General features: G+C 44.5%; 1 protein-coding gene across 1 annotated transcript in view; it reads right to left on the reverse strand.

Annotated features, from left to right (window-relative positions):
• Positions 1-4,392: 4,392 nt before the first annotated feature.
• The window catches only part of BFSP2 (beaded filament structural protein 2), an 85,870-nt gene continuing 63,637 nt past the window's right edge, over positions 4,393-26,625 (reverse strand). Inside the window, exons 5-6 of the mRNA XM_064277303.1 lie at positions 10,320-10,451; positions 4,393-4,617 (exon numbers count right to left, since the gene is read on the reverse strand). Coding sequence (XP_064133373.1) covers positions 4,393-4,617; positions 10,320-10,451 — 357 coding nt within the window. The remainder of the gene's footprint in view (positions 4,618-10,319; positions 10,452-26,625) is intronic.

A 26,625-nucleotide genomic window follows, 5' to 3' on the forward strand; every position in this document is an offset into this window, starting at 1 on the left:
AACAAAGGTGAGATTTAAGGGTCTTGATGCAAAATATCTGAGGGCCAATGATTGTCCTAGCAGTCTCACTGGGAGTTCACCCTGCGCTCCAACGGCCAGCCCAATGATTGTCCCAGCAGTCTCACTGGGAGTTCACCCTGCGCTCCAACGGCCAGCCCAATGATTGTCCCAGCAGTCTCACTGGGAGTTCACCCTGCGCTCCAATGGCCAGCCCAATGATTGTCCCAGCAGTCTCACTGGGAGTTCACCCGCGCTCCAACGGCCAGGCCAATGATTGTCCCAGCAGTCTCACTGGGAGTTCACCCTGCGCTCCAACGGCCAGGCCAAAGGCCCGTGGGCTTGTCCAGTCCTGAAATAGAGCTCAACCATGCTTTGGGATGAGTTCGCCAGCAGCTCTTTTGTTGTCTGCTGCAGAACAAATGCTTCTGTCCTTGACACCAATACAGGCAGCAGCCTTCCCTGCCACCTGTCAGTGAACCACTGCCAAAGTGTAATTGTACCGGGATGTTGGGAGAGAAAGCCTGATTTAAAAAAGGCCTTGGTGGAGTCAAGAGGCCAGCAGTGCCTTTTCATACCTGTTAATGCAGCCTCATTAGAAACAGCAAGAGACTGTGCTGAGAACTAAAGCACCAGTCGGCTTGGCTCTCTCTGCCAGAAGGCAATTAATTTCATGATATACGGCAGCTGCTCTGAGATCACAGCACAAAGAAGACTGAGGGTGAGCAGCCCTGCACAGCCTGCCGTCTGGTGGAAACTCAGGAGCCTGTGCAAATCCATTCTCCCCTGTTCCAGTGGCTGAAATGACTTCTAAAAATTTCTAGATACTAGAAAATGCATTGCCATGCAGCCACAGAAGTACCTCCTTTTGATGGCCACCATTTTGGCTACACTCACCTTTCGAGCCACCAGCTGTATTTCAATTAGGGATTTAGGTCTTGGCTGGAGGGCAAAAAATTAATAGTAACGAGAAAGAAAAGAAGCAAACCTCAGTGTATGATATATCCAAGGTAGCCGGGCCAGCCGCACAGCCTGTCTTCTCACAAGGCACTTGTCCCCAGGTGGTTCAATTATGGGCAGCCCCCTGGTGTGCCACCACAAAGGAGATTGGTGCTTTCTCTGAAATGCAGCAAGAGGTGGCATCTGCCCTATTTCCATGCCTCAGACAACAAACCGAATTATGTAAAATGTCATGCAAAATGTAAATACCTGTCCTGTCCATATGACTTACTAACAGTTTCTTTGATCTTGCAGGCCAACAAAGGTAACCCACTTGGAGTAATTTCAACCAGGAGACCCATTTCTTGCTTCTCTTTTAAGCTTTCTTAAGGGTAAAAAAGGTGTCTTTGGTTTGTGTGTCAGGCTTGGTTATTTGGAGGCCCAGGTGTGACGGTCCTTGAATGTATCCCTATTGCTTACACCCTCCCTGTCTGGATTAGCAGCTCATGAGGACAAAGACTCAGCCTGGATATTTTGGTCTGTAATTCTGTGTGACAGGTGGACTGACAGAAGCTGGATGGAAGGATTAAGAAATTTAGGCTGGGCCTTTTTTTATTTTTTTCAGTTTTGGAGGCACTGAGAGCCTGCGGTAGGACACAGGTGGTGGTTTCAGTTTTAATCGGAAGGCAGGGGAGCCTTGCGTGGGTGGGTGGCAGATGCACGGACTATATTTGGCTGGCCCAGACCTTGAGAGGGCTGGGGAAAGGACCCTGGAAGACAACTCTGAGGCTGTGCACTGAGGTAAGCAACCACGACCTAATGAATACTCCCATGGGCTTAAGCTGAAGTCTCCTTTAAACTGATTGAGAGGTGCTTTGCCAATGGCAAATAAAGTGTGTGTGTGTGTGTGTGTGTGTGCGTGTGTGCATAAATACACATGTGGAGTACATTAAGGAGGTCTAAACACTCTGGGATCCCTGTACTTACGATACATGCAGCAAAGCAACACGCTGATCCACTCTCCAGCAAGAGTGTTGTTTTTGCCCCAAGTTGTGGCAAAATGCCACCAGCACAACTCTTGCCCAAGCAGCACATTTATGGCAATAAAACAAGAACCGTTGACCCTGGGATGATGAGGCAGATGGTGTCACACTCAAGGACTCTTCCAGAAACCTCTAAGGGATGGTTCCTCCAGCAAAGGCCAGCCAGGGCAAGTGAGACCCATCTAGATCCCATAGTGAGTTTGAACAAGGTGGGCAGACTGGAAGCTGCAGGCAAAGCATTTATTTGGAGAGAGACAGAAGGTTGCTCAAACTACAGACTACTTAAATCAAGGCAGAAGGACCCTCTCCACCTCCAGAAAGTTTTTTTTTTAGCTCAAGCTGAATCAGAGAAGGAATCAGGCAATGACTGAAGCTCCAGGTAAAACTCTTCAAGCAGCTTCCCTGGTCACTTGGTGAGGAAGGCAGCGTTGTCATTGTGAGAAGAGAATGTTTTTCCATTAACTGAAAAGACACACATCTGAGTCAGAGAAGCCATGGATGAGGAAAATCCCTAATATCACAAAAGGATTTTAGGAAAGGCAGGTGGTTCATAGGAAAGAATCTGGGCTTTGGAATAAGATAGTTTTGGGTTTCACACTCCTGCTCCATGGTTATTAACTATGCGACCTTGGGCAAATGACTTACGCTCTGAAGGCTTTGTTTCCTCATCTGTAAAATGGGGATAATGATGCAGTCGTGGCAGGGTTTAGGGGAGAAAAGATAGCACAGACTGCTGGCATATAGCAGGCATTCACTTAATGGAGTACTTGCGTTCTTGAAGGAAATTCAGCCTAATGCTATTTCTGCGTTTGTTTAAAATAACTTTGCTTATTTATTCAGATGCTCACAGGCCTCTGAAAAACTTAGCTTTGTTAGGAACATCTGGCTTTTATAATTAACAGAAATCAATCCAATAAAAAGCCATTTGGAAAGGAGCTGGATGACACATTTTCCATTTGAAAGGTTAGGTTACTTCCATGTGGCTCTCTGGCCTTACAGATATAGAACTATGATAAAAACGAATGTGTGAATTTCTGGAAAGAGCTGGCAAGGAAGTCAAGCCCCAAGGCCGATGCATATGGTCCTGGAATCTTTACGCAATAAGCAAAGCAAAACAAAACAAACCACAAACTGCATTGATATAAATATATATGATTGTGGCAGACTCTTTGGTTGGCCAACCCAACTGCCACTCACCAACCCCTTGCCTGCCCCCACTACAGAGGCTGGAAAAGCCAAGTGGTTGCTTTCCAAGCCTCCCTTGCAGGTAGGTGTGGTCCTGTGACCAGGTTCTGGTCAATGAGATATAAAGAAAAGTCCTGGGAGGACTTCTTAAAATGTTTTCCTTTCACTGATAAAAGGAGAGAGCTCCTCAGGGCATAGCCTTTTTGCTGAAGCCTCTTCCCTCTACTTGTCATGAATGGGGATGTGATGTCTGGAACCGTGGCTGGCATTTGGTAACCACGGGGTGCCCAAATGAAGACAGAAAGCCAATATACCAGGAGTAGCTTATCAGAAAGATAAAAACAAAGAGCTAGAATGCTTTGCGAAATCACTGAGTGGCCCTAGACCACTTGGAGCCCTGGTGGGTCACTGGTTGAGAGCTCAGTTGCCAACCAAAAAGTTGGCAGTTTGAATCCACCAGCCAATCCTTGGAAATTCTATGGAGCAGTTCTCTCTCTCCTGTAGGGTCTCTGTGAGTCAGAATTGGCTCAATGGCAGTGGGTTTAGACTACTTACTACTGGGACTCTTAATAAGTATGGTTTATGCCCTCCCTACTCAGAGTGTATCGCCTGGGAGCTTGTTAGAAATGCAGAATCTCAGGCTCCACCCCAGACTGACTGAAGCAGATTCTGCATTTTGAAATGAAGTCCAGGTGATTCGGGTGGGTATTAAAGTTTTAGGAGCACTGGTTTATAGCCCCATTAATTAGGTTCTATTTTATGCAGCTGAAAACATTCCTAACAGATCCTGTGTTATGTATAGGCATGTTTATGACTATATATATATTTGTATGTGAATTGAAAAATCCTGGCAGACACAGCTAGGTTGTGGGAATGTGTATGTGTACGTTTGAGAGAAGTTTGGGGTGGTTTCTCCTTTTTACCTTAATTCCTTCTATTAAAACCAACAAAACAGTTCCCACAGAGGCAATTCCAACTCCTGTGACCCCACGTGTGCAGAATAGAACTGTGCTCCATAGGGTTTTCATGGCTGTGACCTTCTGGAAGCAGCTCGCCAAGCCTTTCTTCCCGGGTGCTGGTAGGTTCAAACAGCCAACCTTTCTGCTAGAGAGCCTAACCGTTTGCTAGCCACCCAGGCATTCCTTATATGCTTCTATAGAGTCTGAAAAAGTAATTATTTTTAAAACCACGAGTATGTGTTCCCTTTATAATTAAAGAAGAAAGCAGGCTACCGGCCCTCCTCCCTGTCTAGCAGGGCGTGGTAGGCCGCGAGCTCCTTCTGCAGCTGGCACTTCAGCTCCAGCAGGTGCTCGCGCTCCTCGCGCTGCTGCTCCGCCTCCGCGTGGATCTCCCTGAGCTCCGCCTCCAGCCTGCCCACCACGGCGCCCAGATTCTGGAGCTCGATGTCATGCCAGTGCTTGGCATCGTGCAGGGTGTTCTCCAGGCCTCGTTTCTACAAAAGAGCGAACACGGCGTGTAAGTCCTCGGGAGGCAGGGCCGGGCCTGACCAGGGAGGTGTGCAGCGCGGTGACAGCGTGTGGTGCTGGCCTGGTCGCTGCCAGTTCTCCCAGCACGAGGACCTTGCCAGTTATGCGTGCTGACAAGGGCCAATCTTAGGCGGCTCGGTGGGGGAAATAATGAATCCTCCTTGGGAGGCCAGACTCTGGTTTGGTCCGATTCAGCGATCCTTTCGATGAGAGGGAGAGCGGGGAGGAAAGGAAGGGGTGAGGAAAAGAGAGAGAGAGAGAGTTTGCAGGTGTTTCTTCAAAGAACTCTTGCTCTCTGAGACTGCCTCTGGGCCTTTTTGCCTCTGGTTTCTTCACCTCCGCCCCCGGGAGCCCTTACGCCCTCACTGCGGAAGTCTCATTCATCATCCAGCTAACCTGCTTTGCCTCCAGCGCACCTCCCAGGATACCACAGTTGGAATGATTATCTCCAGCCTTTATACACTCACCCAATTTTATTATTATTATTGTGCTTTAGTTGAGATTTACAGGGCAAATTAGTTTTCCCATTCAATAGTTTATACACAAATTGTTCCCTGACATTTGTTGCAACCCTGCAATGTGTCAGCATTCACCCCATTACCACCCTGAGTTCCCTATTTCCATTCTTCCGGTTTTCCTGCCTTCTTATCTTTGCTTTTGGACAGCTGTTACCCTTTTGGTCACCTGTGGTATTATTTATTTATAGGCCTGAAAGGAGAACTCAGGAAGTGGCTTCAGTTCCAAGTTAGAAGGGTGTCTAAGAACTATAGTATTGGGGGTTCCTCTAGTCTCTCCCAAACCAGTAAATAGGGTCTTTTTTTTTTTTTTTTTTATGAATTATGTCCTATATCCCCCCCCCCCCATTCTAACTGGGACCTTATATTGTGTCACCTAATCTTTTTTTCATGTTTTGGTAGCACATTTGTGCTAGTTCCTCTTTCTCTGCTGCCCCTTCACTGTGAGGTTTCCCATGGCCCCAGGCTGAGCCTGTTTCTCACTGGGCTGACTTGGTCCCTGACACACTCATGACTTTAATGGTTGAATCTATGCCAGTGACTCCTCTGGTACAGATCTATCCCCCAGGTGGTGGACCAGCTACTGAACTTCTTACTAGACAGTCCACGGACACCTCAAAAGCATCTGAAATGGAGCCACTGGGTTCCTTCTGAACCTGTTGACCCCTCCTAGTCTGTGCTTTGCTGGTGAACTCACCTGAGCTAGAACCTGAGGAAAGAGGTGTCCCTGACCTCTGCCCTTCCTTCCCTCCCAAATTCTACCATCACTGTGTATTCATCCTTGCATATTCTGAGACGTTTTCACACTCTCCCCCTCCTCTCCTCTCCAGCCACCATGGCCTGGGATTGGACACTTAGTCTTTCTCACTTGGGTAAACACAGTGGCTTCCTAGCTTAGCTCCCTGCTTCTAGTCTCCTCCTACTGCTGCATTCTCCACACAGCAGCCACAGTGCTCTGCCTAAAGTCAAGTCTGTGCTCGTATCTTCTCCCCTTAGATCCCATCAGTAGCTCCCCAGGGTCCCTAACATGATACACACAACTGGCCCCAGTATCTGCCATCTTCACTCTCTACCTCACAGTAGTGTCAACACTTCTAGTCTTTGAACTCATTGGGTCCGTGCTCTTCCCTATGCCTGCACCATCTTCTTCCATTCCTCCCAGCAGCTTCATCTGGCTCACTGCTACTCATCTCTAAGGCCAAACTCAGGGGTCAACTCCTCCAGGCAACCTTCCCTGAAATTCTCTGGCCCTTACCCCTGCCAGCCCCTCCTCTGCGTTTCTGTGGCTCCCCAAGTACACGCAATGCCCTTGAACTTCTCACAGCGGATGGAATTTGCTTAGGAGTGTGTCTTCTCCAGAAGGTGAGCTCCTTGAAGGAAGGGACCAAGTCTCAACCCCAGTGCACAAGTCAGGGCCTGGCACAGAGCAGGGGCGTGGTGCATGCAGGTCGCACCGAATGACAGCACCTATGATTACACTTACTACTCTACCTCTCTGTCTCCCCACTGGACTGGAAATCTCCTCAGTGACTTATTGTTCTTCACGTCTTCCCATATACCATGCCCTGCAAACTGTAGAGCTGATACTTTTTTTTATCTTTAAAAAACTTTTTTCTTGAAGTTTAAAAAAACTCCACTAAACTGTAAAAACTTCCTTTTCTAAAAGTATTATTATGACTTTGCAGAAAGTTTTGGAAATAGAGAATATGAAAAAATCATCACTGTTATAACCACCAAGCTGGCTTTTTTATGTAACACATAAGAAACAAATACATATCCTTCTAAACTGGAGTGAGTCAAGTCTTAATTAAACAAGTTTCTGTACTTCGCTGCCCAGGAGATTTTTCACCCCCTTCTGACCACTGTGGCCAATGTGTACATGTGGAAGATTCTTGGCCATGACACCATTTTGCGTCTACGCTGCTATTAAGCAGGGTAAGCATATTATTTAAATCTTAAATTCCATAGGATATGAGGATGTTGAGTCAGATTCCCATCCTTGGTACATTTATAGGAGACAAAATGTGATCAGTAGGAAGTAAATCCAGGTCAGTATTTGGATCAGGGCTGTAATTTGACTGGTGGGATCTGAAAACCCATCTGTAGCCGTGAGGATGCAGAAGTGGTCAGGTGGACTTTGAGACTCATTTGTTCCAACCTCCCTGGATTTTCTCCCTTTGTTTCTCAGGACATTTCTTGGTTGTTGATGTAGGACCCATGGAACACCTGTGATTTGGAAAGGCCTTTCACAGAATCCTGGTTGGCTGGACCGTCTACGGTTTTTGCTCCATGTTCTAGGTGACTTTTCCTGCTGGCCTGGAGTTTCCCCTTGATGACCTAGGACCCACTGCCCAAGGGGAGTTCATGGAAGCTCCTATCGGAGGGCCTATATCTCTTTTTTCCCTTCCTCATAATCAAAGTCCAGCTTCCCCACCTAAGTCCCTGATGTTTTGGCAGAAACAGAGGAGGCCTGGTTTTCACAGAGATGATTGAGCTTGAGTCTGATCAGGCCACTGTTGCAGATCTTCTAGCCATGGCCTCTTTAAAGACATGGATAGTACTAGCGAGCAAACTGAGATCACAGAAACATACTTACTCCCCAGGTCTCTGGAGATTTGAAGGGACTTCTTGAATTGCTAAACCCTCCAGAAAGTAAAATAGTGAACATCGGTGATTCCTGGACTCAAATTACATTCCTGATTTGAGCTGACTGAACACAGAACTCAGTAGGCCTCAAACACCATTATTTGTGCCTGGCTGCCAATATAAACGGTGTCTTGTTGACAAAGGGGGCCGAAAGTCTTACCAGCTCGGCTGTCTGGGGCTTATATAAGCTGCAGGGGCCTGTGTGTGCACAGGTTGCTCTGACTGAGGAGAACAGGGATGGCTGGATGATCCCTGCCATGTTTGGAAGCTGTAGCAGGGATTGCTACCTATTCTGGCTCAGTCTGGGCTCCTAACCTTGGCTGCCAGGCTCAGTGACCAGAGCAGCCCATCCTGAGCCCCAAGCACAGCCATAATGGCGCTACTCCTAAGTCTTCTGATTGGGGTGTGAATTTTTGTTATTTTGTTCCAACAGGATGAGGTTTCCGGGAGTTTTAGTGGGGTGACCAGCTGGTTGAGGCCAACTTGGGGTTACTATACCACTGGTCATAATAATAATTTTATAATGATAATTGCATTTATTATATATAGATATAATAGGTACATAGAGATATAAATAATATGATTTATGTATTACCTATTTACATAAAAAAATTTACATAGATAACTATAAATAATAATAGATACTGTTTATTGAATGCTCACTCTGTGCCAGGCTCTGTGCTAAGGGCTTGACATGCATAATCTAATTAGTCACCCCAGTGATTTTCTGAGGTAAATTCTATTCTGATCCTGTGGTAGATTACATTTCCATGGGTGGCTACAAGAGTTAGCTCCATCCCACATGCTCTTCCTTAGTGTGAGGCCTCATCAAGAGGTGGACTTTATTTCTCTTCTGTAGAAGCAGGGCTGGTGCTAGGACTGCTTCGACCAACAGAATATGGTGGTAGTAATATTATTCAGGTGTTAAGAGGCCTGGTAGATTTTTGTGCTCATGCTTTGAAGGAAGCCAGATGCCATGTAAGAAGCCCAGTGATTGGAAGACCACTATGCTGCAAGGCAGCCCAAGTTAGCTACATGGAGAGGACACAGAGAGAGAGGGAGACAGCCAGGGAGAGACAGCCACACAGTCGAGGCACCAGGCATGTAAGTTGAAGACGCCATCCTTGCATGTTCCAGCCACAGCAGAGCTATCCCCACCAAACCCTGACCGAATTGCAGATTGAGTGGAGAATGGGAACTGAGGGGCACTGGGATGATTTTGACAACAGAGGGCAAGAAGATTGTCCATCTGAGGGGAACCATCTAGAATGAATACTTGAGCTAACTCCATGGTAGTCCATGGTCCTAGTGGGAGGTGGGACTGGCGGTTTGGTGATGGAGCCTATTTAGGTGGCAGAATTGAGACGAGGGTGTATAGGGAGTGGCGGAAGCCCTAAGACTTGAAGTTGATGAAAGAGGCTAGTGTGGTCCTATAATAGGAGCTACTTGGCCTCACTGGACTCCAGCCAGTCTCAGGTGCACCACGATTACACGGACCAACCTCTTCACACCCTCCTGCTTACACCAACAAACTTGTTGTTAGAGTCAGGGCAAATGGTCCCCAGAAGGGGCATCTAGAAGGAGCAGTGTTTGATATCCTAATAGAACTTCAGTCCATTTAAGAGATCAGAGGGTGGATTTCTGTATTATTAATAATGCAAGATACCTGCCTGCAAACCACATTGAGCCTGAGGAGCTTACTAGGTGTCTTAAATTGGGTTCCCAGCAGCGCAGCCTGACACAGGGATTCTGGTATGTGTAATTAGTAAAGAAAGTGCTCTCAGGAAAGCTGAAGCAAGGAAAGCAGGGGAACGGCTGAGCAAGGATGTGGTCTCAGCTGGAGTATGGCATTTGCTTGATTCCATGGAGAGCTCTGGAATGTGAATTATACCGTAGAATTGGTTGCACTTTGAGGCAAGTGGGCTGGGCTTTTAAACACCCCTGTCAGTCAGTCAAAGGAGCCCTGGTGGTACAGTGGTTATGCCTCAGCTGTTAACTGGAAGGACAGCAGTTCAAACCTACCAGCTGCTCTGTGGGAGACAGATGTGGCAGTCTGTTTCCATAAAGATTTACAGCCTTGGAAATCCTATGGGGCAGTTCTACTCTGTCCTATAGGGTCACTATGAGTTGGAATCCACTTCACGGCAGTGGGTTTGGTTTGGGTTTTGGGTCAGTCAGTTATCGGCTGAGGGCTGGGGACAGGGCCTAACTTCCTGGGCCAGCTGGCTTTTGTTTAGCTGAGGGCAATTCTCTGGAGAAGTGGGGCAGCTAAAAGGGGCACCTGTGGGCTTTTAGCAGCCAACATTCACAGCAGCCTGATAAAGTGTCTACTACTCCTGCTGTGTACATCAGTCTCAGATGCTCCCTGGGAGTCAGAGGATATTTTAGGCCTCAAAACTCATGAGAAAACCAAGTTGCCTTGCAAACAACAACCCATATGACTGGAACCCAACAGCTGAGAGTTAAAATTGACACGGGAAATGCCAGGACTCTTCTGGCGCACTCACCAGGGCCTGTAAAGATTCTGTCTCAGCCTGGAGGCTCTGGACTTGGCACGAAGTGTTGTGTAACTCCACCCTGAGGGCAGCGGCCAGCTTCTCTTCCTGGGTCTGGGCCATGCGGGCCACCCCCGCCTGTTGCTGTGAAGAGTCAGGACTCAGTATAACCAGGTATGAGTCACGAGCTTAAAGCCCGACCTTCCCTCTCACCCTTTTTAACTGCCACTCCATTGCCTTGAACTCAGGAGAAACTTATCTGTCAGATTTTAAATCCCTCTTTTTCTACAGACTCCTTATCAACTTGTATACAATATTTATTTATTCTGAGTATATAATGTATGCAAATGGAATAATATTCAAAAGATTCTCTAAAAGATATGTAGTAGAAAGTTTCCTTCCTCCCTGTGCCCTAATTACCCACTTGTCCTGTTTCCAGTGTCTTATGCCTCCTTCCAGGAATATTTAATACATTTAAAAATAAATATATCTAATCATTCCCCCTTTCTTTGATCACTTCGTCTATCTTAGAAATTAGTTTATATCAGTATATAAAGACCCACTGCGTTATCTTTAACAGTTGCATAGTATTACCTCATCTGGAAGTGCTGGGATTTATTTTGAAGTCCCCTGCTGATGGACATTTAGATTGTTTCCTGTCTTTCCATATATCACAATAATAATGCGAAGACTAACTTCATGCACCCCTCATTTTCCACACAAGGGAGTGTTTCTGTCGGATGAATTCCTGGAGTGGAACTGCTGAGTCAAAGGCTATGCATTTGTAATTTGGATGAACGGTGGCCAAATCGCCTTCCAGAGAACTTGTAAGCCCTTCCAACAGTGTAGGAAAGTGCCAATCTCCCCACACCTTCCTCAAACAAGGAGTTACCCAATGTGTTCATCTCTGTCATCCTGATCATCCCTCATTTCCTTTGAAAAACCAGTCTGGCCACAATTGTGAATATAAGGAGAAAGTCTGTGGTTTGAACTTTATCCCCAGAGCAAGAGGGGCAGCTTCTGATCCCTTCATACAACGTGCAGAGGGAGCAGGTCATTGTCTCCCCTCTCCTTGTGGAGGAAGGGAAAGAAGAGAGCACACTCATTGTCTTCAGTGCAGCCTATTGGGATGCCTCCTAGCCAGTGGCCTAGGGGAGAAAAAAACTGCTTCCTTTCCCAGATCACTAGGTTTCTGGAATTACTGTTTTTATCTTATACTAAATACTCACTTATAGAATTATGCAAAAATAGTCCAATCTAATCAACTGGGTAAAGAAATCCCAAGTCAAGATGCTCATATCCAATAGTAGTTCTTCCAACCGTTGCTGCTTAAAGGCTGTGAAAAACAACATCAAAGGGATGGAGACACCACAGCTGTTGTTGGTTCTGACTCATGGTGACCCCATGTGTGAAAGAGTATAACAGCTCCATAGGGTTTTCAATGTCTGATTTTTGGAAGTAGATTGCCAGGTCTTCCTTCCAAGATGCCTCTGGGGTGGACTCAAACCTCCAACCTTTCAGTTAGCAATGAAGGTTGTTAATTGTTTGCACCACCCAGGGACCCCAAAGGCTATAAAGAGCTCGACAAAATGACCTTAACAGAAGCTGAGGGCTCTTGACAGCCAAAGGCTGTGCACCCCATCGCCCTTTCAGAGTCTCAGTCCCTGCCCATAAAATGCAGAGGACACAAGTGGAGAATGATAATCATATGACGGCTACCTTTCAGGGTCACTGTGAGACTCCCATCAGGCTATGCATGGACCTTAGAGCCTTACATACATGCAAATACTAGCTGTATATTATTTTCTACATGTAAAAAGTGAGTCAACAAATGAGTTTGTAAAAGTCGTTACGAAAACCAATAACTAACGTTCAGTAAGCACTTACTCTGTGCCAAGACTGTGCTAACAGCTTTATGTTCATTATCTTATTTAATCTTCATAACCCTATAAGGCAAGTGTCCTTATTCTTATTTTACATGAGAAAACTAAGGCACAGAGAGATTGACTTATTTACTCAAGGCCATATAGCCTACGGAAAGGCAGCATGGGATTCAAGCCAAGGAAGCACAGCCCCGAGTTGTGCCCTTAATCAGTATTTAATGATGTCACCTTCACCAGTCCAGCAACTTAAGACCCTTGAAAATGGAATTGTTTTCCCCAAAGCTAACGTGACTGACTCTGAAATATCCTCATTATCTGCCCAGCTGCCTTGTGATCAGTAGTCCATGTTTTCTTCCTCACTCTTGGAGGTTGGGGCCCCAGCAGGATGGGTTATGTGGGCAGGGAGGTGGATAGGAAGGGGGCGGTGGTGTCCTGGTGGACAAATGGGGTAGGCAGTGTAGCTACACAGAGTGGCCAGGAGCAGTGGTGAGCCGTAGCTTGCTCCTAATGGCTCACAAGAGCCGATGGTTAAATTTTCAGGAATTTTGTGAGCAGGTTAAACACAGGAAGATCTACTACGTTAAACCCAGTCATCATTAAAAATTAAATTATACAGACTTACAATTCAGTAAGTTATACATAAAATCAATGGTAATAAATGCTCAAAACTCCTCGCTTCCTAATCACTTTACTCTAGCATTATTTATGCAAATGGTCAACACAGGTGCTAACTGAAAGGCTGGAAGTTCAAGTCCACCCAGAGGTGCCTTGGAAGAAAGGCCTGATGATCTACTTCTGAAAAACCAGCCATTGAAACCCTATGGAGCTCAGTTCTACTCTGACACCCACCGAGTGGTGGTGGAGGGCCATTGTCCCTGCTGTCTATGCCTGTAGTATCTGTGCAGGGGAAACAGGACATAGTGGCGTTTTGCTGTACGTCTCTTCCCGACTCTGGGAGTTTACGTCAAGTCGGTAGCTGGAAATCAGGCATGATTGGAGTATTTATACTATGCAAATCAGCAAACACTATAAATCAAGGCTTGATTTATTATTTTGTTAGTTGTCTAGACTTAACGAAGGGATGGAACCTGTTAATCACGCAGATTAAATGTCAAAGTATGTCATGTCTGTAGCTGTTACATTGCGAGTAGCACAAAAAATGGAGAGAATATATTTCCAGTATTTGAAAACGATTATCTGATTCAGAAAAGAAGTCACTCACATCACTGATGAATAAACTCATGAAGGAAAACAAAAATATCGATCAAAATTCATATTGGAACTATTTTCATTCATATATGAGGTGAGTGACTATCACGTATTAGTAATTTTTTTATAGTCTGATTTTGTGACACTGTTGTTGATGATGTTAGTGTTGGGTGCTGTCCAGTCGATTCTTCCTCATAGCAACCCCATGTGACAGAGTGGAACTGTCCCATAGGGTTTTCTTGGCTGGAATCTTTACGGTCCTTTCTCCTGCAGAGCTGCTGGGTGGGTTCGCGCCCCTAACCTTTTGGTTAGTAGCCGTGTGTTTAACTGTTGCACCACCCAGTACAAAAACTGATAGTGGATTTTGGAAGATAGAGCAAGTCACGCGGAAGTTTTAGGTGTAAACAGAAAAGCAAAGTCAGTGTTTTAGCTTAAAAATTGTTATTTCTAAAAAATACATAAAGAGAACATCCACAGAAATTTTAATGTTACATTTAAGTGGTCTTGTAACTTTTACTGCACCTGGATACACACGTATATATTTTCCGCCTACAGGGCCCGTTGGGAAGCATTTACCAGCACAGGTGGGTAAGAGCCAGGGGACGTGTGGAAGCCAAGTCTCACAGAGAGCAAATTTCAAAGCCCTGGTTGACTGGTCTGGTTTAAAGCTACTGGCCAAAACTGTTATCACAATCCGCTACGTGATTCGTCCCTCCTCTCAACCCAGACAGCGAGTGGCTTATATTCAGTGGAGCAATGAAACCCCAGGTCTTAGTTACATTAGCGAAATGCTGTACCCGAGTGATTTCCAAACAGCCTGGATCACCAACATGGTTTTTCACATATCTGAGAATTAATTCCTATTATGTTATTTAAATTAACCTTTTCTATGTAAGTAAATGCATTTAACATGGAAACTATAGATTAGTTCTCAAATTTTAATATGCATCACCAGCATCTGGGGATCTACATTTGGAGATCATGGATAGGGCCCAAGAATCCACATTTCCAACTCCCAGGTGAGGCCTAGGCAAAGTTCTAAATCACTAACAAAAGCAGGAAACCAGTGTCACTCACCATTGATGGAAGATAACTGAAAAATTAATAAATCAATGTTATTAAATAAATTCTAGCAAATGTTTCCTGTCAAGTTGCTGAGTCCTGAGGCCTGCTTTTGCTCTGTTGGAAGGTAAGATTGATAAGTATAAGAGAGGTGTTAAAGACCTACCAGCACCAAATAGAGACTTTCTTCTTATTTAATCAAGAGTGAAAAAGACAATAGTTTGATCACAGTGAGTTTCAGTGTCTTTTATTATTATCCTGTCCCTTACCTCCTAAAACCATCTTATCCCAAGTGATACACGGCCTTCATTTTGGAATAGTTACACCTTAATCTACCTAAAAGCATTACATATTTTCCTTCTCCAATGGCTTTTCTGAGTTAAGCTGCCTGTCTGCCTGCCTGTTGCCGATTCTGACTCAGCAAACCTACAGGACAGAGTAGAACTGCCCATAGGGTTTCCAAGGAGCGCCTGGCAGATTCGAACTGCTGACCTTTTGGTTAGCAGCCTTAAGGTCTTAACCGCTAAGCCACCAGAGTTTCCCATGCTAGCTATTGTAATATCTCTACTTCTGCTTCCATTTCAACTTGATGCCTTCAGCTTTCCCCTCACAGACCAAATGGTGTGTTTGTGATAAGCCCTGAGGATAGGAAGATAAGGCTTGTTTTGTTGTTTAGCCTGGTTGCCAGGATATGTAATGTGATTCAAATATGTTGGTCCCCAGGCTTTCGAACCAGTTTGAAATCTTGGCTCCACTGCACAGGACCTGAGCTGTCCGTGTTTATACTCCACCTGTATTTCTGGAGCAGGAAAGCATGTTAACATTTTGAAATATGCTAAAGATCTTCAGATTTTGAAAAAAAAAATTATGCTTGCATGCTATTTTGCAAGTGAAGGATAGACATAAGATTAAAAAAGCAGAATGATTTTATATAAGTCAGAATTAAGTATTTGAGAGTCTGACTATTGGAGATATACGTGGGGGGGGGCGGGGAAAGGGGAGAAAAAGCCATCTCCAAACCCAGGCCACTTTCCTGATTAGCACTGCCGTTCCTAAAAACACCCTCGGATGATGACCTGGAATTGGAAGAAATGCCACTTTGTAACGTGAGGGAAAGAAGTTTCGGGGAAATCAGAGTGTGGAGAGCAATCATACTCCTATGACCTGAGAGATAGTGAGTAGGCTCTTAGCAGGACGTGTATCCAGGATGAGCGCTCAGGGCTTGTAGCGTATATTCTATCTTTCTCTGAGCCGTTGCTGTTGAACAAGTCACCTGCGCTCTCTGGTTTTTGCAACCAGTGACTAACAGGGTTTTAGGAGCATTATTGTGCCTCAGAGTACAGCTAACTACCTTGGCTCATAAGCGCTATTCAGTACTCAACATCACATTTATGTCATTATGTTCACTATCGTGTAAAAAGGGAAAGAAGGGATTCCTTGGGACAAGAAAGGGGATGCAAGGATTCCCAGTCTTGTATCCTAGAACAACCTTAAATCTGATCCCACAGAGTTTTGATTTAAAAAGACCTGATCAGAAGCCTGCTATAGCCTTTAGCCCTTTGACGAAAAGGTCTTCCCAACCTCATATTCCACAAGATGTCACTTTCTCGTTCTTAGGAAAGAAAATGAATAAAGGTCCCTCCGCCCATGTGACCTGCCTAGTTCAGCCTAGTGGTTAAGAGTGTTGGCTTTAGAGTTGGGATGCATGGTTCGAATCCCAGCTCTGCCACTTTCTAACTGTGACCTTGGGCAAGTTACCTAACCTCTTTGTGTCTCAGTTTCCTCCTCTGTAAAATGGATAAAATCACAATACCTATCTCATGTTAGGAAGATTAAATGAGAACACAACATGTCAAGAGCTTAGAAAAGCACCATAAAAGCACTTGGCAAATGCTCAATAAATGCTTTGTTGGCATTGCTTTCATGGCACATCACATTCTGCCTTGTAGAAGACTGATTTGAGTCTCTCTATCCAGTTCTTAAGGAGCCCTGGTGGCACAGTGGCTAAACACTCAGCTGCTAACCAAAAGGTTGGCGGTTCAAACCCACCGCTGCTCTGTGGGAGAAAAAAGTGGCAATCTGCTTCTGTAAAGATTTACAGCCTTGGGAACCCTATGCGGCAGTTCTGCTCTGTCTTATAGAGTCACTATGAGTTGGAATTGACTTGATGGTAACGGGCTATCCAGTTCTTAGGAGTCCCTGGGTGGCATAAACAGCTAAATGCTCAACTACTAACCAAAAGGTTGGCAGTTCAAACCCACCCAGAGGACTTCAGAAAGAAGGCCTGGTGATCTGTTTCTAAAAGGCCACAGCCTTGAAAACCCTACGGAGCAATTCTGCTCTGTGTACATGGAATTGCTGTGAGTCGGAATCGACTTGATGACAGCTGGTTGCTGTTATCTAGTCCTTGCCCCATACCCACACCCCAGCCAATCTCTGCATTAGATTGCAGGTACCTTGTGTGCCAGGACAATTCTTACTCACCTCTATATTCCCTGGAAGACCTAACATGGCTTTTTACACCTCGGATACATTCAACACTCAAGGTCTACAACATATGCCAGGCAGGTGCTCGGAAGTGGAGAAGGACGATCTACCAGGAAAGGAATTAAGTCAAATATCCTTTTCATTAGAAGGATTAACTGTCATTATTATACTGATTGTCAGTCACTTAGCAGTCATGCCATGCCTTGTAAATGTTATTTAGCTAAGGATAGCTTTTGACAGGCAGATGCATACCCCTGACTACCTCAGCTAGTTGCAGGGTTTATTTGGGAGAAGGCTGGATGCGATTCAGCCTTGCCCAGTGACATGGGTTCTTCTGAGTGAGAATTAAAAAGAAGTGCATGTCTCACTTCGTGAAATGTCAACATTGGCAGAATGCCTAGCCTGGCTTGGCTAAGCCAAGTTTCTCTGAATTTATGAAAGGACTGCCTGGCCCTTGTGAAGCTTCTCTCAGATAGGTGTAGGACTATGGCGTAGTGAACTACTTAATATGGCCCTTTTAGCCATGCATAGTATTGTAACTCCCACCCAGTGGGATTGTTGTTGTTAGGTGCCGTCGAGTCGGTTCTGACTCATAGCGACCCTATGCACAACAGAACGAAACACTGCCTGGTCCTGCGCCATCCTTACAATCGTTATGCTTGAGCTCATTGTTGCAGCCACTGTGTCAATCCACCTCATCGAGGGTCTTCCTCTTTTCTGCTGACCCTGTACTCTGCCACGCATGATGTCCTTCTCCAGGGACTGATCCCTCCTGACAACATGTCCAAAGTATGTAAGACGCAGTCTCGCCATCCTTGCCTCTAAGGAGCATTCTGGCCGCACTTCTTCCGAGACAGATTTGTTCGTTCTTTTGGCAGTCCATGGTATATTCAATATCCTCCACCAACACCACAATTCAAAGGCAACAACTCTTCTTCAGTCTTCCTTATTCATTGTCCAGCTTTCACATGCATATGATGTGATTGAAAACACCATGGCTTGGGTCAGGGGCACCTTAGTCTTCAGGGTGACATCTTTGCTCTTCAACACTTTGAAGAGGTCTTTTGCAGCAGATTTGCCCAATGCAATGTGTCTTTTGATTTCTTGACTGCTGCTTCCATGGCTGTTGATTGTGGATCCAAGTAAAATGAAATCCTTGACAACTTCAATCTTTTGTCCGTTTATCATGATGTTGCTCATTGGTCCAGTTGTGAGGATTTTTGTTTTCTTTATATTGAGGTGTAATCCATACTGAAGGCTGTGGTCTTTGATCTTCATCAGTAAGCGCTTCAAGTCCTCTTCACTTTCAGCAAGCAAGGTTGTGTCATCTGCATAACGCAGGTTGTAAATGAGTCTTCCTCCAATCCTGATGCCCCATTCTTCTTCATATAGTCCGGCTTCTCGTATTATTTGCTCAGCATACAGATTAAATAGGTATGGTGAAAGAATACAACCCTCACGCACTCCTTTCCTGACTTTAAACCAATCATCTGACATCAGCAATGATACCCATGGTCCTCTTCTGAAACTGGCCTGAATTTCTGGCAGTTCCCTGTCGATATACTGCTGCAGCCGTTTTTGAATGATCTTCAGCAAAATTTTGCTTGCGTGTGATAATCATGATATTGTTCTATAATTTCCACATCCGGTTGGATCGGATCTCTTCCAGTCAGTTGGCCAGGAAGCTCTCTTCCATGTTTCTTGGCATAGCCGAGTGAGCATCTCCAGCGCTGCATCTGTTTGTTGAAACATCCCAATTGATATTCCATCAATTCCTGGAGCCTTGTTTTTTGCCAATGCCTTCAGAGCAGCTTGGACTTCTTCCTTCAGTGCCATCGGTTCCTGATCATATGCTACCTCTTGAAATGGCTGAATGTCGACTAATTCTTTTTGGTATAACGACTCTGTGTATTCCTTCCATCTTCTTTTTATCCTTCCTGCGTCGTTTATGTTTTCCCCATGGAGTCCTTCACTATTGCAACTCGAAGCTTGAATTTTTTCTTCAGTTCTTTCAGCTTGAGAAACACCAAATGTGTTTTCCCTCTTGGTTTTCCATCTCCAGCTCTTTGCGTATGTCATTATAACTGTTTACTTTGTCTTCTCGAGAGGTCCTTTGAAATCTTCGGTTCTTTTACTTCATCAATTCTTCCTTTTGCTTTAGCTGCTTGATGCTCAAGAACAAGTTTAAGAGTCTCCTCTTTCCTGTCTTTTCAGTGACCTCTTGCTTTCTTCACGGATGATGTCCTTGATGTCATTCCACAACTCGTCTGGTCTTTGGTCCTTAGTGTTCAATGCATCAAATCTATTCTTGAGATGGTCTCTAAATTCAGGTGGGATATACTCAAGGTCATATTTTGGCTCTCGTGGACTTGCTCTGATTTTCTTCAGTTTCAGCTTGAACTTGCATATGAGCAATTGATGGTCTGTTCCACAGTCGGCCCCTGGCCTTGTTCTGACTGATGATATTGAGCTTTTCCATTGTCTCTTTCCACAGATGTAGTCAATTTGATTTCTGTGTGTTCCATCTGGCAAGGTCCATGTGTAAAGTCGCCGTTTATGTTGGTGAAAGAAGGTATTTGCAGTGAAGAAGTCATTGGTCTTGCAAAATTCTATCATTCCATCTCCGGCCTTGTTTCTATCACCAAGGCCATATTTTCCAACTACTGATCCTTCTTCTTTGTTTCCAACTTTCACGTTCCAATCGCCAGTAATTATCAATGCATCTTGATTGCATGTTTGATCAATTTCAGACTGCAGCAGCTGATAAAAATCTTCTATTTCTTCATCTTTGGCCCTAGTGGTTGGTGCGTGAATTTGAGTAATAGTCGTATTAACTGGTCTTCCTTGTAGGCGTATGGATATTATCCTATCACTGACAGCGTTGTACATCAGGATACATCTTGAAACGTTCTTTTTGACGATGAAGGCAACACCATTCCTCTTCGAGTTGTCATTCCCAGCATAGACTATATGATTGTCCAATTCAAAATGGCCAATACCAGTCCATTTCAGCTCACTAATGCCTAGGATATTGATGTTTATGTGTTCCACTTCATTTTTGACGATTTCCAATTTTTCTAGAGCCATATGTTGTACATTCCAAGTTCCAATTATTAATGGACTTTTGCAGCTGTTTCTTCTCATTTTGAGTTGTGCCACACCAGCAAATGAAGGTCCGGAAAACTTTGCTCCATCCATGTCATTAACGTCGACTCTACTTTGAGGAGACAGCTCTTCCCCAGTCATCTTTTGAGTGCCTTCCAACCTGGGGGGCTCATCTTCCAGCACTATATTAGACAATGTTCCACTGCTATTCATAAGGTTTTCACTGGCTAATGCTTTTCAGAAGTAGACTGCCGGGCCCTTCTTCCTAGTCTGTCTTAGTCTGGAAGCTCAGCTGAAACCTGTCCTGCATGGGTGACCCTGCTGGTATCTGAATACTGGTGGCATAGCTTCCAGCATCACAGCAACACACAAGCCCCCACAGTACGACAAACTGACAGACAGGTTGGGGAGTAATTGGGTAGGACTATGCAAATAAGGTTCATGGAACCCCTGTGGGGGTGGGACCATGTAAATAAGGTGACTAGAACCCTAATGAGGGGATTGGTCAGTTTTGTCAACCTGTTACACTTAAAAGAGAACCAATTCCAGAGCAGAGGGAGGAACTCACTATCATCAAGAAAGAAGAGCCGGGAGTGGAGCACATTCTTTGGACCCAGGGCCTCTGCGCTGAGAACCTCCTAGACCCAGGAGACAGAGAGAGAGCTGTAACACTGGAGACAGCATGGTACGGTGAGAAACAGTGGCAGAGAAACAGCGGCAGTAGAGCCAGGAGACTGGTGCAAGATGGAGCGGTAGACTTCCCAGTTCAGAAGCAAGGCAGTTATGGTGGGTGTGCTGACCCATGGAAAGAGACAGCTGAGAACCTTTGGTCAGGAGGCTTCCTGGTAGAGTGGGGTACCTCTGAGCACTTGTTGGCAGAGCTAGGCTTGCTGACCCATGGAGAGAGAGAGTTGAGTGCCTTCAGGCTGGAGGGTTCCTGGCAGGGTGGGGTACTTATGGGTATTTATCAGTGGAGTTAAAGAGCTTTGTAACACTTGCCTGAGCAGGGCAGAGGCCAGGTCCAGGGGCTCAGGGGCTGAGGGAGAGGCCTGCCTGTGGACACAGCTGAAAAGCTGTCCTGACTGAAGAACTGTATCCTGAGTTGTTCCTAATCCTGAATTGTAACCTCTAGCTTTCTTAATAAACCCCATAATTGCAAGTATTGTCTGAGTTCTGTGTGGCCATTGCGATGAATTATCGAACCCAGAGAGTGCCGTGGGAGGGATGGCTGGTGTGAGAATAGGTAAAAAGGTTGGAGGGTGGAGATGTGTTTGACCTCCACTTCACAGGAATCACCCTTGGGCTGTTGATGCAGACGATTGTCCCCACTAGTGAAGTTAACAAGGATCAATTCCCAGCCTCTGTTGAAGCCACCAAAGGAAACACAGAACAGCCAAAGGCTTTGTGGACTTGTTGCCCCCTTGGTCATAAGTAAGCATGCCCTGTTGATACATGCAGAAGATGAGGCTCAGCAGTGAGTCTAATTCTGAAGAGAAAAATATATTTTTCTCCTTAAAGTAATTGTTGCAGAAGTCTAAATTGTAGGATTTTTGTTTGAGTTGACTGAGATTGTCTCCTTCCTAAAAAGACAAGACTCTTCTGCTCTGACTTCTGGGAGACTACCAAGTGTTGCATATGAAATGCGCTAACTTAATTTCTCAGGTATTTGTGTTGTTTCATTTTTGCAAATCTCCTCTTTTAGAAATGGGATCCCCACCCTTTTCGTGGGAAAGAGCTAGTATTAAAATATCAGAGATAAGCTTTGAGATCAGGTGGGCAGGGATGCACATTCTTTGAGGCTAGGGACTTTGTGTCTGCAGTACCAAGTGCAGGGCCTAACACCTGATTTTATTTGATAAATGGATTTTGAATGAATGCCTGAGTGGACATTCCTTGATAGAAGGTATAAGGAGGAGACTGCAATGTTAGGTAATCCCTAAATAGTTACTCAGATATTGATGTTCAACCAATTGTGGGTTTGAAAACACACTATAGAAGATGAAGGCCTAGGAGTGCCTTCTAGCGTGTTATATATGTTGCCTTGGGTAGGGTAAAGAACAACCAAAGAATAGGCAGGATCTACCTCAATGAAACAGTCTTCTAAATTTTCCTTTTAAAAACTACTTTGATTCCCCCCTTCACCCCCACACACACTTTGTCCCCTGTCCCACCAGCTGGGATACCTTATTGTGGCATACAACTACAGGAATCAAATACTGGCCTAACTGGCTCTTACAAAAACCCTTCCTTACTGGCTAACGATATTTTTCAAAAGCTGGCTGGAATCACCATAAATCAAATAAAAAGACAAGTGACAAACTTATAGATTTACAACTCATGTCACAGAGAGAAGACTAATTTCCCTAAGACACAAGAGCCACTATAGATCAATAAAGGGTACAAACCTTCTAAAAAGTAGGCAAAAGATAAGACCTAATAGTACACAAAAAGGGAAATATGGTATGAAATCCAACATGTTACAAAGATGTTCTATTTACCTCGTAATATGAAAAAGGCAAAATGAAACTACACTGAAAAACTATGTTTTAACCTATAATATTGGCAAAGATCACAAAGTGTGAGAATTCACATTATTGGTGAGACTGGGGAAATGGGCATTCTCAAATATTTCTAGTGGGGTGAAAATTGTTACGACCATTGTAGAGGGCATTTTAGCAACATTTATCAAAATTACCAATGTGCATAGTTCATGCAAATTCTAGCAATTCCATGTCTAGGAATTTATCCTACAGATAGATATATTTCCATGTTTGGAAATGGGACGTATACAAAGTTAGTCCTTACAATCTTACTTGTAATAGCAAAAGATGGGAAGCCTCCTAAAGGTTTGTTTATCAGCAGGATACCGGTTAAATAAATCCTGACACATCCATGTAGTAGAAGACGGGTTGGCAACTTTTTATGTATGAAGTCAGATAATATTTTAGACTTTGCAGGCCATACAGTCTCTTGTAACTACTCAACTCTGCTGTGTAGTGCAAACACAGCCATAAATAAATGAGCATGTCTGGGTTCCAATAAAACTTTACTTGCAATGGGAAAAAAAAAACAAGGAACAGAACCTCGGATTCCTAAAACAAACAAACAACAACAACAAAAAAAAAACAGACCTACTGGGCTGGCTGAGACTATTGTCCTGAGATACTCTTCAAACCTTGAAACAAAACTAACTCTTGGAGGTCCCCTTGTAGCTAAAAAACTAGTTGGCTCGAAAAATAATGAATATCACGCATAAGAACTGTGCTCCTTAAAAAAAAAAAAAAAAAAAAAATCACCTATGTGAGACCAAATGGCTAATAACTACTTTAAAACAAAGATGAGAATGTAAGGGGGCAGGTAAACTAGACTAATGGAAATAGAGCAACCAAAATAGAAATGAAAATGTCCACTCATTTTGAAAAATGTAACCAGTATCACTGAACAACTTGTGTAGAAATTGCTGAATGGGAGCCGAAATTACTGTACAAACCTTCACTGACAACACAGTAAAATATTATTAAAAAAAAAAAAAAAACTGTTTGCAAAACCAGGGAGGAGGCCAGATTTGGCATGTAGGCCATAGCCTGTCCCCCGCCACCGCCCCGTGGTATAATCTTGGACACCTGTAAAGCAGTGTTTTCCAAATACTACCATTTGTGTTAAAAGAGAGGGAGAAAATATACACCTGCTTCTCTGTATATGCATTAAATGTCTCTGGATACACGAGAAGAGGATAACATTGACTAAGCCCATGGAAAGGAACTGAGTGGCTGGGACATGAGTTGGATAACACTTTTCATTGTATATCATTTTGTGCATTTTGAATTTTGAACCAAATGAATGCTTAAACAAAATTACATTAAAAAAGAAAAGAAACAACCAGGGACCCTTTTGTAAAGCTCTCTGGGACATACTATGAGAAATACTAGGTGACTCCCCGTTAGTGGCTGCTGTGAGCAAACTAGAATTAAATCATGACTTGTTTTACTGAAGAGCCACCAGCAATTAGAGCCACCTCATCACCACGCAGGCCCCCTTAGATTACAAGATTCTGTCAGGGATTTTGCTCTCTCTATTTTCCTTGAAAGGAATCTCCCAGTTGGCTAACATGGCAATGCCACATCAGGCCATCTTGCATCGTAGAGCCAGTGGCCTCAGTCCGAGAAACAGAAACCCATTTTAATCCATCTCATAATTACTAGACAATATTGGCTCTTCTTGGTAAAAGCAAGAAAAGAAATGGCATAGATAGAGCAGCCTTCATAAAATATTTGTTTTTACAGAGGAAATTATTATTTGTGAATATGGGTGATATGGAGACAGACATATATATTATCTAAGGTCTCTCATATCCTTATGGATAAATCTAGAGCTGTGCTGCCCCAATATTATAGCCACTAGCCACATGTAGCTATTTAAATATGAATTCATTAAAATTAAATAAAATTTAAAATTCAGTCCTTAGTTGTATCAGCCACATTTCAAGTGCTCAGTAACCACATGTGGTTGCCATATTGGACTTCTGTTCACTTTATAGAACATTTCCATCATCAAAGACAGGTTTGTTGAATGGCGGTGCTCTTGATAATTTCTAATGTCTCTTCCTACTCTAAGGTGATTGACATCCAGAAACCTCACAATTCATTTCAGTCTGTTTACCTCTCTCCATTCTTAATAGTCTCCACAATCCATCATTCTGACCATTATAGCTCAGACAGAGTTCCTGACCACAAATGCCTTAAGATGACCCGAGGCAAATGCAGACCTACTGTCAGAGCTGAAGGCATGGGAGCAGTTGGTTTATTATGGACTTCACAGCCCCTAGGGACTCCCTTTATTGAAAAGAGGCTGAGTTCTCTCTCACCCACCCTATATCTCTGCCTTTGCTCATAATTGATAAAGCCTTTGTTTATTGCACATATTATCCAGCTGCAGAGGGACAGAGGTAGGAGGCTTCTGGGAATGAGGGTGTGGAGTTAGCCTTGGATAAAGGAGAGTAGAAGGAACATCTCAGGGAGCAGGGTAACAAGGCTGAGAGATGACTTCAGATCAGGCTTAGGGTGAGGGAGCAGAGGCCCCCCAGTGCCCAGACTGAGGACAAGGAAGAGATGACCTGGGGTCCCCAAGAAGGACATCTGCTGAAGAAGAGCTGTCTGCCTGAAAGTGAAGATGAGACAGCAGGAGGTGGGAGAGGGATACAGTTCTAGTTTTCTGCTTCACCATTGGGGACCTGGTATGGTAGATAGAATTCTAAAATAGTTCCCATGACCTCTGCCTGCTGGTGTTAGCCTGTGATTATTGGTGTTAGCTGCCATTGAGTCAGCCCCCACAAGGCAACCCTGTGCACAACAGAACGAAATGCTGCCTGGTTTTGCACCTTCCCCATGGTTGGTTGAGGATCAGACCATTGTGGTCCACAGAGTTTTCACTGAGTGATTTTCATAAGTAGATCTCCAGGCCTTTCTTCCTAGTCTATCTCAGTTGGGAAGCTCAGCTGAAACCTCTTCAGCGTCATAGCAATACGCACACCTCCACCGACAGACAGGTGGTGGCTCCCACATGAGGGGCACTGGCCAGGAATCAAACCTGGGTCTACCGCATGGAAGGTGATAATTCTACCAATGAACCACCAATGTCCCCGTGCCTGTGATTGTTGTTGTTGTTAGGTGCTGTTGAGTCATTTCCAACTCATAGCAACCTCATATGTACAATAGAATGAAACATTGCCTGGTCCTGTGCCATCCTTACAATCTTTGTGTGAGCCCATTGTTGCAACCACTGTGTCAATCCATCTCATTGAGAGTCTTCCTCTTTTTTGCTGATGTTCTTTGATTGTTGTTGTTAGGTGCCGTTGAGTCGGTTCCGACTCACAGCAACCCTATGCGCAACAGAACGAAACACTGCCCAGTCCTGTGCCATCCTTACAATTGTTGTGCTTGAGCTCATTGTTGCAGCCACTGTGTCAATCCACCTCGTTGAGGGTCTTCCTCTTTTCCGCTGACCCTGTACTCTGCCAAGCATGATGTCCTTCTCCAGGGACTAATTCTTTGATTAGGTTAAGTTACATTACAAGGGTGAAGGGATTTTTCCCAAATCAATTGATTTTGAGTTGATAAGAAGTGAGAGTATCCTGGGTGGGCCTGACTTAAACAGATTAAAGCCTTAAAAGAGTGACTCTGTCCTGCTGGCCTCGAAGAAGTAAGCAGCCATGCTGTGACCAGTCTGTGGAACTGAGAGTCTCAGTCCTACATCCGCAAGGAACTGAATTCTGCCAATTACCTGGGTAGGTTTGGAAGAGGCCCCTGAGCTCCAGACAAGAACACAGCCCTGGCTGAAACCTTAATTGCAGTCTTGTGAGACCTTGAGCAGAAGACTGTAACTGTAGGCCCCTTACTAAGTAGAAACTATGAGATAATCAATGTTGTTTTAAGCCTCTAAGTTTGTGGCAATTTGTTATGCCGCAGTAGAAAATGAATAATACATCTTAAAATCTTGCAGTCTTGTCGGGGCTCATATCCCATCCATGGACAAATGGGAGTGGGAAGGGCCAATCTTTTGAATCTCAAGTGGCT

This window comes from Loxodonta africana, chromosome 26, assembly GCF_030014295.1.
Source record: "Loxodonta africana isolate mLoxAfr1 chromosome 26, mLoxAfr1.hap2, whole genome shotgun sequence".
NCBI classification, from domain to species: domain Eukaryota; kingdom Metazoa; phylum Chordata; class Mammalia; order Proboscidea; family Elephantidae; genus Loxodonta; species Loxodonta africana.